This window comes from Achroia grisella, unplaced genomic scaffold (genome assembly GCF_030625045.1).
Source record: "Achroia grisella isolate CSIRO2021 unplaced genomic scaffold, CSIRO_AGI_Agris_v1 utg2809, whole genome shotgun sequence".
NCBI lineage: Eukaryota > Metazoa > Arthropoda > Insecta > Lepidoptera > Pyralidae > Achroia > Achroia grisella.
In genome coordinates, this window is record NW_026712768.1 from 42,243 (window position 1) to 58,092 (window position 15,850).

At 36.1% G+C, this 15,850-nt stretch overlaps 1 protein-coding gene across 3 annotated transcripts; it reads left to right on the forward strand.

Annotated features, from left to right (window-relative positions):
* Positions 1-610: 610 nt before the first annotated feature.
* LOC131843159 (uncharacterized) lies at positions 611-5,052 on the forward strand. Of its 3 annotated transcripts, none has more exons than XR_009357527.1 (2): positions 611-3,330; positions 3,914-3,999. XR_009357527.1 is itself a non-coding variant. In XM_059191765.1 (2 exons), the coding sequence occupies exons 1-2, from the start codon at positions 913-915 to the stop codon at positions 4,019-4,021; spliced, it is 2,115 nt and encodes a 704-aa protein (XP_059047748.1). In that variant the 5' UTR covers positions 611-912; the 3' UTR covers positions 4,022-5,052. The 3 variants fall into 3 exon arrangements, 2 of the variants coding, with proteins under 2 accessions (XP_059047748.1, XP_059047749.1); XM_059191765.1 differs by having other exon boundaries at positions 611-2,919; positions 3,914-5,052; XM_059191766.1 differs by lacking the exon at positions 3,914-3,999 and having other exon boundaries at positions 611-2,919; positions 3,187-3,816.
* Positions 5,053-15,850: the final 10,798 nt, after the last annotated feature.

Here is a 15,850-nt window from a genome sequence, read left to right on the forward strand (position 1 = left end):
ACAGTGGTGACTGTTACTGATATGATGATAATGATGGTTAAAGTTAAAAAAAAAACTTGTCGCTGTAATTTTGACATTTTAAAACGATTTAGTATAATATTTGTATTGTAGCAAAATATGCAGACATTACAAGTCTGTATTTAAATTACTTATGAATTATATAGTTAAAACAAAGTCGCTCCGTACGCTTTGATCTTTTAAATTACGCAATGGATTTTAATACAATTTTCCGCCATACATAGAGTGACTCGAGAGATAGGTTTAGTACAAAAAAGTCAAGATATTCTTAGGTTTTTAACGCACTCGTGGGAAGCAGGGACTGGTCGCTGCTTTGATGGGTCGTGTGACTGCGTATCTAATTGTTTTTTTTAATTAGCTGAACCCGCTGCTTCGTCCCCATATGACTGAATATCCGGAATTTAATACATTCTCGTATTCGTACTACATTTACTGGTTAGGCACCTAATCAACTCTATATGTTGGCGACTGACCGCCGAACTCTTTTGATATTTTTATTGTTTTTAAATTTATATTTTTGAAGAGTTCTTTTTTATATGTCATGTTATTTGATATACTTCAATTTATTTTATTATTCCATCATCGTCTTTCGTATAGTTCGCAATTGCACATATTAATATATTATTATTCCAAACTACGTGTTTTCATCATTTAGACACCCATACAGTCCACCGATCCATTATATTTTGGTCCTTTCGTCGCCGTTATATTGAAATTTCATACATTTTGGTCCTTTCGTCGCCGTAATACTGAAATTTCATACTTTTGGTTGTTTTCGCTGCCGTAAGTTGAAATTTATCGACCTAAATTATTTTCCAAATTTTCATTTTCATATTGCATCACATTATATCTTCTATCATTTCTATTTTCCGTCATATTTTTTTATTGTTTAACATGGTAGAGACACGTAGTAAAACCAATTCAGTTGCGAACCTAATGGCTGTAGAAGTCGGACGGCCGTATTACGATCACTCCGAACAATCGCGCCGCGTATGGCCGGCTTCTACAACCACAGTTGAGGATGTTTCGGCATCATTGGCTAGAACAGTTGCACATACGGCGGACGCCTCGATTTCGGTACAAGCATCTTCTTGCTGTACCAAGCGTTCTAGCGACACCACTAGCTCATGTCGAGTCGATGCCGATATATCTCTCTCTCATAAGACAAAAAGCTGTTACAGAAACGAGCGATCGCGAATTTCGCGGTCGTCCGCGATTGTCCGCGCTCAGAAGCTCGCCGTCGAAGCAGAACTCCTGCGATGCAGAGTGGCACGGCAACGTGAACTCGTACGTCTACAGGCAGAACGCGAGCAGAAACTAGCGCGTTTGGAGTTCGAGGCTGAGCAGAGAGAATTGGAAGCGAAGCTCGCCGCACTGGATGCCAAAGATAAGTCTGCACATCGTAGTTCTCGTCCTTCTATTCGCGATACTAAAAAACGTACCGCGACATGGGTTTCGGAACACAATGCAACCATGACCATGGTAACGCATGTGAACATACCTGGTAAGGAACCGACTGTCACCTTGGATGATATCCAAGGCACCCCATTACAGCCGGCCATCCTTTCCAACACGGTCCCGTCACATGTACCACATGTCAACTATGCAAACGAACTGAAACCTACACGTATCATCGAAGATGATAACTGCGCAACCTTAGTGCGACTTCCGGCAGTTGAGCTTCCACTAGCGAACCCGGCACCACAGCTTACTCCCAAAATCAGTAGTAGTTCTAACTATTCAAAAAAGCCCAATCAGAGTAGTTACGAGACAACTAAACGTAATTATTCCACAGCCGAAAACTTAACACGTTTATACAACGCTTTTCGGGGACCGGCGTACGAGATCGTGGCGTCACTCCTGCGGACCTCCCGAGAGCCTTGGGTCGTCATGAGCGCACTGGAGCAGGCATACGTCCGATCAGAATATATCACCACCCGCGTGATCGGGAAGTTACGCAAAACCCCTGAGTTAAGTTCTCCTGAATCACGTAATTTTCAATCTGTGACAAAAATAAAGTTGCTATCTCAACTTTCATTACTAAATGAAAACAAGCAACTACTTTATAATGTTGTACAAGATTACCTTATTAAGTCACACAGTACTGTCAGACCAAACCATGAGCTTTATTGCCACAAAGATAGCATGCATTGGACAAAATACTTATATTTCAATACCTTAAAACTATATGACCCATATGGCTTATTAAAGCTAATTGTCATTTCGGGTCGTATTGTATTGCAGAAAATGTGTGAAATAAGTATTTACAGGGACTCTTCTAAGATATCTCAGAATTATAATTTTGAGAACAAAGAGAACTGGTTCACTCGATCACAGAGTGCCACCAACATTCCGCGTGCCAGTATAATTCCGCGTTGGTTACAAATTATACAAGCATTGGTTACAAATTACAAACCTGCGTTGCTTATGACTTATGACTATGGTTTTGACTATACCTCCTTTGTAAGTACTGAGGTATGCATCGCACTACAACAACCACATTTTATACCTCAATTGAGATGGTTGGCTGGCGCACTATTCTTTTTAGTACCATCACTTTTTGGGTTGACTGAAAACGCCAGCAACGCAGAGGAGACCGCGCTAGGATTAAAACCGGAACTAGTGAGGTTGTTCTCCTGCGTCCCCTTACCCGATCCTCCATGGCTCCGCGTTCTCCAAGGTGTAGGTCTATTTCGGCTTAAACTGTCTCGGCCAATAGCCTTAACTTCTAAATTGTTTTTAGATGGCACCACATTTCCCTCACGACTTTGTGCAAGAGACGACACAGAAGCCCAGAAGACGCCTCAACAAGCTGAAATAGACAACTTCCCTGAAGAGCGGAAGGCCAAGCAGCCCGTGCCCAGCTATTTTGCAACACGCACCGGTACCAGAAGAAAGCGGGTTATTACGAATACACTATCACTCATTATACTACATTGCCGTCGCTACTTTGTACGACTTCTGATGCTCTGTCATCATATTCACCCAGTACGAAAGAAAGTCTAGAATTTAAGAGCGTACAATACCATCAGTATTATAAAGATGGAATGGCAAGTTATTAAGCCACAGACCAGCGACTGGCCCTTTATGTACATATAGTGGGATATACTCGATTACGACGATAACCTATGATATTTATTGACCGCCCATCGCCGACCCACCAAACAGATAAGACTGGAGGTGGTTGCTGCGCCCCACTGAGGACATCTGGGCACGGTAGCTGCACGAATATTTGCCGACACTACGACCAAGAAGCCCGCACAAAGTGACGTCGTCGACTGCAATAGAGGGCGATGTGGTGCTTATAGCTAGGTTAATTTTAATTACAATAGAAGCGCGGCCGGTCACCACCTGTAGTTAGTGTTCCACTGGGGGCCCGGTATGTTGGCGACCGACCGCCGAACTCTTTTGATATTTTTATTGTTTTTAAATTTATATTTTTGAAGAGTTCTTTTTTATATTACATGTTATTTGATATACTTCAATTTATTTTATTATTCCATCATCGTCTTTCGTATAGTTCGCAATTGCACATATTAATATATTATTATTCCAAACTACGTGTTTTCATCATTTAGACACCCATACAGTCCACCGATCCATTATACTATACTCAAGACATATTTAGTTTAATAGGAATATCATACTTGTATGAATAGTATTTATTGATGTATGTATTGTTATCCAACATCAATTATATTAATATGTATATTATTTACAGATTGCGTCAATATATAAACAGACACATGTGCGTGTGTGTGTGTGTGTGTGTGTGTGTGCGTGTTTAATTAACGTGCGTGTAGGTGGCGTGGTGTGTGTCTGTAGGTACACACGAGTCTAACACGCACTGCGGGCACGTGGGCGTTTAATTGAAGACGTTATTTGATTGTTTCAGGAAAGAGACGTTGGTAACTTGAAGGGTTTCAACAGTAAAACATTACAAATTGAAGTATTATTTAATTTAATTCCCATTAATAGAGTTTACGTTCACGGATGGTATTGAGCCTTTGAGTTTGATGAGAGACAGTCCGCCCCGCGTGTGTTCTACCATTTATATAATGAATTGTGTTCAGGACAACAATTTGACATGAGCATCACCCAGCGTCATATACATTAACTAGCGCACCCTGCGGCAACATTAATTCACGCACACTTCAATAGTGTGCATACACTGTGATGTTTTAGAAGAGTTTCCTTCTAAAGTCGCTTGGGTTGCGTAATTAATTACTGTATTTCAAAGAACCTAACTATTTAATATAATAATACGTTTTTTATTGTAAACTATCTGTCCCCGGATTCACTCGCCTGAAATTTATAGCTTGTGTTATTTTGATGTATAAACTATATTATTATGAAGTTTTATTAAAATCCGTTCCGTAGTTTTTACGTGAAACAGTAACAAACATCCATCCATACAGACAAACAGTCGCGTTTATAATATTAGTAATACAAGACACAGCAAGTATTGCTTCTTGTAATCGCTGTCATTCTCAGCCAGTATTATGTAGGTACATTCCCGTTGTTATTAGAAATTAACACGAGTTATCGAGATCAGCTTCAATAACTTATGCCAATCATATGTCAATTCAATTCTGTGTATTTGGACTTATATACCAGCGAATAGCAATTTGAAATGTGCTTTGTCTAGAGGGGATGGTTGAACAACCATAATATGTTATCTGATTAATTATTTCCTCATCTAGAGACAGAAAGAAATAGAAATAGAAAATCATTTATTCAATGTTTTTTAAATCTACCGCTTATTCGGAAAGCTTTCTCATCACAAGAAGAATAAGCAAGAAACTTGTGTGTTGCTCTACACACAAGTTTCTTGCTTATTATTATATACAGAGCAAGTATTTCCGTCTAGTCGTCAATTTTATGGAAAAGTTGCCGGTTTTGTTAGTGTGTTAAACGCTACTAAATGGTTACTATAGTTGATCTATATATACTATAGTTAGATCTGCAATGAGAATCATCGACAGTTTTGTATATTCGTTTATCCATATTTAAAATATGAGAGTTCTTTTTATACAATTTGTTTTATATCACTTCAGTCACTGTGCTTTGCTATAATAAACGTCTATAAACATCTCTCTTTATTTCATTTAACATTACTATAGTAACTCCGTTTTATTTTGTCAAACGTTTCAGTATCATCAACTATTTGATTCCTGTAATACATTTTAACAATAGTTTATGTTAATTATTAATTAAAATAAATAATTGAATCGTTTCAAAATACATCAATTGGCGCCCAATTAAATGAAAATTACATGAATACCTAATTGGAAATATTTTTCAATTAAATATATTACTATTCAATTAAAGAATTTATGGAAAATTAATATTAGGAACTTAGTCTATGGCCTCAACTACGTCCATTTAGATAAAAATATAAATAGACATGTACCTAAAAATAATCATCTGGAGTTTAAATTTGTATGTTAAAATTGTATTGTAAAAGACTCGAAGGATCAATGTTCAGGTTGTATCGAAAGTATAAAGATTCTGATAGCTAAATCTGATAAATGATACTGATAGAAACTCGATTAAAACTGTATACTGAAACTTAAAATATAACTGATTAATGATTGAAATGAGTACGCGCGGCGTTCATGATCACCGAATGTGAACTGATTTCTAATGAATTATGAAATGTAAAATAAAATGTTAGTGTTGCGAAATAATGTACGATGCTAGCTTGTACAGTTGTCCTTACAAAGTCTGCTTGCAAACAATCAGATTTTGTAAAGGTTACCATTTCCATAAAATCTTTTACCGTAATTAAATACATTTGCAATTAAAATTGTTAATTTTAAGCAATGAATATAACGAACGTTGAGATCACGAAGCTGTTTCTATTAAACGCTACTTAGAATTCTTAATAGTGTTGTTGGTTGATTCATTCACATCCGAGCACGGACTTCCTGCAACAGTTGCAGCAGCGCGGCAGCACGAGCGCAGGAGCTCGCGTGTTGGCGAAGTCCCGACCCCTCACATCGGCCGCTACGTGTGCCGGCAGGTACTGCAGTCCTTTGCTGTCGTACTTGGGACCCTCCGGGAACAGCACGCTGCGCTGACACAGACGACCCTGCACACATTTACGATTAGTTTCATAAAATAATAGTTACATACCGAGCTAGATTTTGTGAAATGGATGTGTGCGCGTTTTCCTCATTCTCTCCTATATTCCGGCAAGCAGCTTGCTTTGTAAGCTGTTTCGGTATTCGGCCAAGCAGCGAACTACACGACGAACACTGGGACTTCATCTTCTTCGGACGTCGTGGAAATTCTACACATTCGCACTGAGCGGTTCGCATCGTCCTTCCTAATACGCACTGCCAAAGAGTGGAACACACTTCCAGCTTTCGTGTTCCCGGAGAAATACAGCCCCGGATTCTTCAAGTCTATGGTGAATAGATATCTTCTGGGTAAGCGCGCTACATCCTAGGTCTTGTCATCATTTACCATCAGATGAGGTAAGACCAAGCGCAATCCCATTATTAAAAAAAAAACAGCTTGCTTTGTTAGCTGTTTCGGTAGAATACAGATACAGTGCAATTACAGGATAAGAGGCGAAGTGTACTGAAATCTTAGTCGTTCGGAATGGCAATGGATGAGTTGTATAAAGAGTGTGATGAAGTGGTCATTTATACAGTGATGGTTACCACTTACCGTCACATTGATTGTCAATTTGTTTGTCATTTTAATTATATAAAATCACAATAAATTTACAATTATGTAACTAGTTGTCCTGCGTCTATATTTCGCAGTTTCATTAAAATCCGTTCGGTAGTTTTTACGTGAAAGAGTAACAAACATCCATCGATACTCATAAACTTTCGCGTTTATAATATTTGTAATAAGATAAGACAGAGCAAATATATATTAGTAAATTTCTATATCTACTGCAACTTATTGCAATAGTTTCATATTAATGAAACTATTAATTCTCTTACATATATAGTAGAATAGAGTAGTGAATAGAGTAGTATATACAGTATACTCCAGTAGTATAATCCAGTGTAGTTTAATAATAATAATAATCTTAGGACAATTCACACAGTATACTACTGTATCTATTTACGTAAAAAAAATTATCTATGTATTTTTATTCACATTGCGCCATCTAGTCCCAAGCAGCAGTCGCAGCAGAGCTTGTTTTATGTACTAAACAACTAATTGAAAATATACATAGAAAACAATCAGACCGATACAAACAATCATACTCATGAATACAAATGTTTGTGCCGTGCGAGGAATCGAACCCGCGACCATCGGACGTAAACATATGTATGTTAGTCAATTTATAGGAAATTTCTTTACGTTTTATTTTTCAAGTTTATCTATCACGGAATAAGGTGTTTTTAGGTACGTTAAAATTTTTTAATGTATTTATACTCTGTGTAAATCGACATCAGAATTGCCAGATAAAATCTTAACTTAATAAATTTTCTATATCTCTTTAGTCTTTAGAGGTGTTAAATATTAGTGACTAGTTTGTCTAATATCAAATAATAATACCTTCACCCTCATGGCGTTGATCCGGGCGCCTTTGGCTGGAGACATGTCCAGCTGATACTGGTCCGGCAAAGCCCTTACATTTACGTTTTCGTCACTTGACGTATCGGTGGCTCTCATACTTATTATCTGTGTGTTCTGGTCCTTGTTGCGTATGAATTCCCTCAACGGCTCTTTGTTTTTTTCTAGAAACATCTTTACTTTTTCAATCTTCTCCTTATTTTTTAGTTGCAGTGTGTATTTAGAACTGTCTACGCGCTCCAGATCATTGTCTGTGACTACACTGAATCCCTTAAGAAGAGTTAATGTAGAACTTAATGCAGTTTGGTTTTGCACTTTGTTTATTTCTATTGATTTCTTGTTTTGTAAATTATTTGGTTTATTTATGCTTGACTTTAGTTTTCTGATAAAATCACTGATATTAAGAGAGCCAACATTATCAAAAGCCCTTCGTTTCATGTCATCCTTCATAGTTTCTACAACGTTCCTCTTAAGGTTAATGACTTTTGATTCTTTTTTGGAATATAATTTCTCTGGTCCAGAATCTGTTTGCTTAGTTGTGTTGTTTGTGGTGACTGTTGTCGTATGTGTCCCTGCGCCTGTGTATACATTAAGGCTGGACATTTGTGTAGTCAGGTCTTTGTAGTCGTCGTTATTCCGGCGTAAATCTTCTCTTATCATATCCACGAAATCTTTATTTGTGATGCCTTGTGATGAAAGTGTAAAATTAATAAGTTACATGGATTTAGGATGTAACCTTTATTAACATGAAGAAGAGGAAGAACTTAGTAACATCAGATAACACTTACGAGTAGGTACTATATACATACCTGTACTAGTGTATGCTGTAGTTTTAACAAAAGCATAAGCATTGTTCAAAGTTATTAGAAAGTATATTAACAAGATTGCGTTCAATAAACTGCGCAATATATCTTTTCGTAATATCCCCATTTCTGTTTATATTGAAATGGTTACGACCAGAAAGTTAATCGATAACGAAATAAAATACACTATAAAACACTCACCTATGCACATATCATAATATATACGTGTATATCGCTAGGTTGCAATAAACTGGACTATAAAATTGCTGGAATGTGATATTGAAAACTTTCGCAATAATACGCAGAACACACATAAGCGTTCAATAAAGTTACCATTAATGGTCGACCCAACAATACCCGAACAGTCACTGAAGCGACAATCATAAATATCCCAAAACTAATTAACTGTTAACAGCTTACAACGATAACAATCACAAGTAGCCGATATAAAAAGAGATTGAGATTTTCTAAACAATTTACTATTGCTTTGCCCATGGATTCAATCGTCCACCGTCAGGTTGCCTGGTGGCCTAGATATGTCTGTGTCGGGGAGCGGAGCCGTGTCGGCTTCGTCCTCGGTTCCGTCCTGGTGCATGTACTGAGTGCGGGTGCGCGGGAGCCGAAACTCTGGAAATGGACCGTCGTCCAAGTTGATCAGGGCCACACCTTCTTCACCTTCCTCTTGAATGAATCGCCGATAAGACGACCCACTACGTCGAGACTGATGACGCGGTTTTAACTTGAAATAAAAATATTAGTACAATTAGAATACAAAATATGGAAACTACATAATACTTTATGTATAGAAAATCCTGGAATGAATGGATGAAATACTCTTTATCCTCTATTAAAAATAAAATGCAGTAACATAACTAACATGCAGAAAAAGATATTTAGTAGTGCTATGAGCGAGACATAGGCGACAACGGGCGGCCTTATCCCCAAATAGCGATACTGTACTAATATTTTGCATTTTCGGCTCTTTGTCTTCCAAGGCAATTTTTACATCTAGAACTAATAAATATATAAACCTTAATTTGTATTTAAATCTTACCTTTAACACTCGATACTTGACTGTTGATTTAGTGAAATTATTATTGCTTCCTATTTCATTGTTTTCGTATTCATCTAAATCAGGAATTATGTTCTCTTTGATATCATCTTCTAAATGTTTATCGTCTACATAATAAAGTACATCATTCTTGGACACTTTTAAATCATTTTCATTATGTTCTGATGGTGATATATATCCGTTAAATAAGTCTATATCATCGTTAGATCTCACGACAGATTCCTTATTATCTTCATCTAAATATTTTTCCACATTAGCTTCATTAGAAGCTCTAGGATGGCGTTCATCGTAATTTGGATCATTATTGTTATAATTAGATTTAATAGTGACCATTTCTTCCGTTTCCGACGACATATAATCGTAGTTCTCTTTCATCAATTGTCGTCGTATTTTATCTACCAATAATTCTTTGTTTGTTATTAAGTCCATATCTAAAAGAATACTTCGCAATTATTACAAGTAACCTTATAAATTGTTCACACCTGCCTTATAGCACCAAATACCTGTTAAATTTTATTATTATTATAATATATGCAATTATATATTATAGTTGTTTTTTTATAATTGTAATAATGATTGATGCATTTTAGTTGAGTATTTCAAATTACAACATTTAAACTTGTTAATCTCGTATTTACATATACATATGTAGCGTAATAATTATGAATTTCTTTAGTACGTACTGATTAAAGGTTGCTATAATTAAGGACCAAACTTACTGTGAGCAGTTGTGTATACTCCGGAGATTGCTATGACAGTGATCAGGACAGTAAACATGGTGTTCCCACGAATAGCACGCGCGGCGCAGTTCATGGATTGTTCGAACATGACGCGTCGCCGCTCGCTGCCAGTCGTCATTAGAATACATATAAGAGGCTGCATAATACGACAGAAATTGTTGATATACACAATTTTGATACGCGATATTGCCTTAGATTAACAATAATTAAGTTAGCAATATATATACTTATATATATAATATAACTTATTTGTATTAAAGGCATTACAAAAAACTATCATAAATAATAAAAGTAAATGCGCCTCCTACATTCTATTACTACAGAGCTATCTGCAGTGCAATATTGGTATTAATTAGCCAGATATCTTCTGGCTTCGCTTCGATTCCTCGCGGGTTCGATTCCTCGCACGGTGCAAACATTTGTATTCATGAGTATGATTGTTTGTATCGGTCTGGGTGTTTTCTATGTATATTTTATATGTATTTACAGAAAAAATGTATTTAGGATTTCTTTCTATGAACTTAATAACTTAACTTGTTTATTACTATGAACAAGCTCTGCTGGGACTAGATGGCGCAATGTGAATTGTCCAGGGCAATTATTATTGTATATAATAAATTAATATTTTATGAAAATATAATTCCACAGGTAGTGGGCACAGAATTTTTAAGTGGTATTTAATTGGTAGTGAGTGTTATATTCAGGTCCGGATTACCCATTAGCCAGTTGGCAACCGCCGGCGCCGGGGGGCCTCCCCGCCCGCGCACCAAACAAATTGAAAATATTTCATGGAGCAGTATTTTAATTGGACGATTTGTATACTCAACAGGTACATGTTCACATGTATTATATTATTGTTTTCTTTCAAGCTAATATATAGTACACAATTATTGGATTTCAACTGTTTTTCAGTCAAAGTTGCGTGGGCCAGCTAATCTACACATCTATACATATAAATAAAATTGAAGTGTCTGTTTGTAATATTGAAATAACCGATTTTTACTACATGCATATGAATATAAATATGGTACATATACCAAAATAACATTTTTTACTATTTTTGTCTGTCTGTCTGTCTGTTTGTTCCGGTTAATCTCTGAAATGACTGCTGATGTAATAAGGACTTACTTAGAAAAATAAAGTTAAATTCCATGCGGACGGAGTCGCGGGTACAACTAGTATCTTAATAAAAGCAGCTACAAATATTTTAGACTAGCTGACCTTTTGCAATATTTTTCATCGCAGCTCCGCTCCTATTGGTCGTGGCATAGTGTTATAGGTATATCTTAAAACCTTTCTCGATAAACAGACTATGCCAGTAGTTCCTGAGATTAGCGAGTTCAAACAAACAAACAAAATCTTCAGCTTTATAATATTGGTACAATTAGTAATTTTACAAGCGGCAGCGGGGGCGGAAACGGGGGCGGAACGTTTTGTGAGTAAACAACAGCTCAGGATATTACTGAGCGCAAACACATATATAAACATTTTCTTTAATTTCTTCCCATATATTGCTGTGAGAGTGTCGCAGTCGGCTCGAGCGGTCAGTAAACTAGTATCTATTTATTTAATTATAATTATTACAGGGTGGTTCATGTACCTTCTATGTGATGTGACATCTATTAGGACCTTATTAAATAATAAACGATTATTTGGGAGACGACCTTGCATGGTTTAGTTCTTGAAAAACCCCATGCTGAAGTCTCTCGAGAAAACCTTGGCAGGTAGTTCATTCCGCAATCTTAGTGTACGAGAGAAGCTCCTCTGAAACCTCACTGTCCGAGACCACTTAGGTTCCTGCGTGAGGGGATGAATTCCCTGTCGATAATTTGTGTAGCATCAAGCATCACTTAAATAAACAAATATTTATGAAAATCATTCAATTATATTAGTAAAAATCAGGGGATTTTGCTACGTTTTATATTTATTGAGTTTCCATATTTCGGCAGTGTTTCAATCGCCATGATTACGGGTAAACTGGAGAGCAGTCTTTATGAACTCAATAAATATATAACATGGTAAGATCCCGTGATTTTTATTAATTATACGTATAAATAATGATCGCGTCAAATTTAAAACAGTAAACACAAATGTTATCACTATTCTCCTACAAACTATAGGTTATTTTTGCTAAAACGCATTATAAACTGCAATGTGTCGTATCAGTGAACTGTCATATCCAATATTATAGGAGCGATCGTGGCGTGGATTACAGTACAGACAGCTGCCACTACTCGGAGGTAACTAATCTAACGTTAATTGACACAAATCCTTGTATATATGTTTATACGCGGCTTTTCGGGATCATGAATGGAATAGAAAATCATTTATTCCAATAAACTTAATTTAAGCACTTTTGAATAGCCAAATATTTTTTATTTAATTCTACCGCTCATACGGAATGCTGTCTTATCATAAGAAGAATAAGCAAGAAACTTGTGTGTTGCTCTTTTAAACAATCCTTGTAAGTTCACATTTTACAAGTCGAAACGTGTGAATACAAACTACCAACCAGCACTAATTTATTTAGGCTCAAATATAAAAACACAATAAGATTAAATCAGTCGTAGTGATAAGAGCAGACCAGTCCCTACAAGCAGCACTCGTTCACGAGTATGACGGTTGAGCCAGCCATCACTACGCACGACATTAGAAATCTTTGAGTATAATAATAGAATTATTTATTTAAAAGTTTGGAATCAAATGTTTAATCACAGATGAAAGATGAATAATGAACGAGAATTATCTTATTCTATAACTAGCTTTTGCCCGCGGCTTCACTCGCGTTAATTTATCCACTTAGGGGTGGAATTTATCAAAATCCTTTCTTAAGGGATGCCTCAGGGATCAGTCTAGGGATCAGGCTCCATGGTGCTCTTATAATAGTATTATGTCATCCTTTATGTAAATATATTATATAACATATACTATGGAATGCTAATGAATAAATAAATAAAAAAGTTTTTGCTTCAAGTATTCATATATACCATAGATGAGTATAAAAGTTTAACGTGTTTTGATTGTAGATATGTACGTACGTAATTACCTAAATCTGTGTCATTTATTAACATGTGACTGTTGTTCCAGCAATCCAAGCTGTCCGACCGTACGTCCTCGGTATACATTACATGTTCACATCCACAACACATACTTCGATATATATATTACAATTAGGGTTGTCTGTCTAAATCGACAATTTGTAGTAGTGCAAAATCTTAAACTTATAATTAGCTGTAACCCGCGACTTTGTTCGCTCAGAATGTTCGCCGTGAATCTTTAAATAATATTTTAAAAATAAAAGTTAGTTGAAATTATTCCATATAATATTAGCAATCTGTTAATAAAAGTCCCGTCAGAATCGGCAGAGATTAGCAGCAACGAACAGTCAAACAAATAAATTTTAAATGAATGTTTTAATGTAAGTAGCGTATATATTTTTGTATGTACTTAGTGAAAAGCTGTTAATTAGAAATTAAAAACAGAGAGTTAGATTTTATTTTTATAAACAACACGTCAATTTGTTTTCGAGACTTGGTTAAAGTCTAGAACAAATTGGGACATAGATTTAAATACATATCCTTTTTAAGATCATAAAACCTAATGAGTATAAACAAGTAAACATTATTTAACTGATGAATATTAAAAGATAACAATAAACATTCATAATCAGATTGTCAGTAATGAGAATTAGCAATGATTGCTGATAATGTACCAAGCCAGATCGACCTCCTCGCGGTCTCCTCTGTAAATTATTGTGATTAATTCCTGGTGGATTTTCCATAAACGGGTTAACTGATTGGACTTCATGCTCATTCAATAATCCTTACTTATATATCTTTTATATATATTCCATTAAAAATATCTGTAAAAATATTATGTGTAGAAGGGGATTGTTAGTAATATGGATTAACAACCCCATTGCTAGCAATGTACCACGTAAGGTTGACCTCCACGTGGTTCCCCTTGGCAACCATCATGGTAAATTGTCATTTACCAAGATGGGCCAACTGACCTCACTTCATGTTAATTTTATATTGCTCCACTGGCGCCACGCCAGCGTATACCATTAGCGTAGGCGAGTGCATCATTCCATAAAAGAAATCATAAGAAATATATATATATATATGTGTGTGCCAACCGTGAGTAAAGTCTGTACATTTGGGCCCAATAACGTGACAGCTAACGAGTATAGTCCGGGCTGTCAGTCGGCCGCCTCCATTATCGTCCATAAAAAATCATAATAAATATATCTATTTAATATATAAAAGTGTGTGCCAACCCTGGGCAATGTCTGTACACAGACGGGCCCAATAACGTGACAGCTGACGAGTATAGTCCGGGCTGTCAGTGGGCCGCATTGTAGTAGTGGACCGGCGGTCCAGCGGACCGACACCGTACACGATGCGACGTCCTCGTCGTCCGTGACCTGTGACTGTGATATACTCAAATGATTAATGTTGGTCGCCTGTTGACTATTGCTGAACTCAATTTATGAGCGTGATGAATTACGACGTGAGACTTGTAAGATGTACTCATTAAAGAATTCTATAATTAGTCTTTTTATTGAGAGTATTCGAAACTGAGTATCTAGAAATATTATGAGTTGGAACTGAGTTCGTCATTCGGTTGTTACTTCGAAAACAAAACTGATCAATTTTTCAAACTCAATTAACTCGTGTATTTTAAGTTAATTGAGTCAGAATAAAGGTTGAACATAATAAGTTTATAGTTATTTATTATAAATCAAATTTCAAGAACAAGTGATTGAATGAGTCTTTATATACTAGATATTAGTGTATTATTACTATCGTATTTTAAATTTAATCAATTAGTGCTAGTTGGTAGTTTGTATTCACATTTCAACTTAAAAATGGAAAGATACAACATTCATGTATTTAAATAAGTTACACGTAAGTTTCTTGCTCGTTCTTTTTTTCTTGTCGTTGTGGGACACAGTTACATCAAAATAATAATTGCCTTTAATAATGTCTAGTAAGACAAATACAATATTGTCTACTAAGCACTGCTGTGTCTAAACTGTGTCCCATATCGTAATTTTTTTTTTGTAAATATAATATTACTAATTTATTCCATTTTAAATGCATACATTATAGCAATATAACTAAGAATATGCGCGACTTCAAATGAGAATACATTGTATGTATAGTGCATCAGGCAGGTCGTAAGCTTACTTCTTATCACAAGAATTAAGCCGCAATTAGTTGCCTGAATCCGAAATTTGGTCCGGCCGCTATAAGAAATAAACATGACTCCAATAAATTAGCGAGCCGTTGAGTGTGCGTTGTCGACGGCCGGAGGGTAAGAAATAGAAGCCTTCATCCCTGATGGAGTAGTGTTGTAATCGGGCCGACGTTCACTGCGCACATAAACACTAAGTGTGAGTCGTCCGATATTAATGGGTTCCGTCAACACTTGTTTAGTTCGCCGCTCAACACCAGCCGCTGCTAAATGGTTGCAATCACTTATTACTTATTTATAACGTTCTATTGCAACTTTATAAACAGATCTTACTAATATTATAAACTCGGAAGTATATTGGTACGCATGAATGGATGTTTGTTAATGTTTCACGCTATAACTACTGAATGGATTTTAATGAACTTTATAATAAGATAGCTAATACATCAGAATAACAAATTGTATGTGGCTGA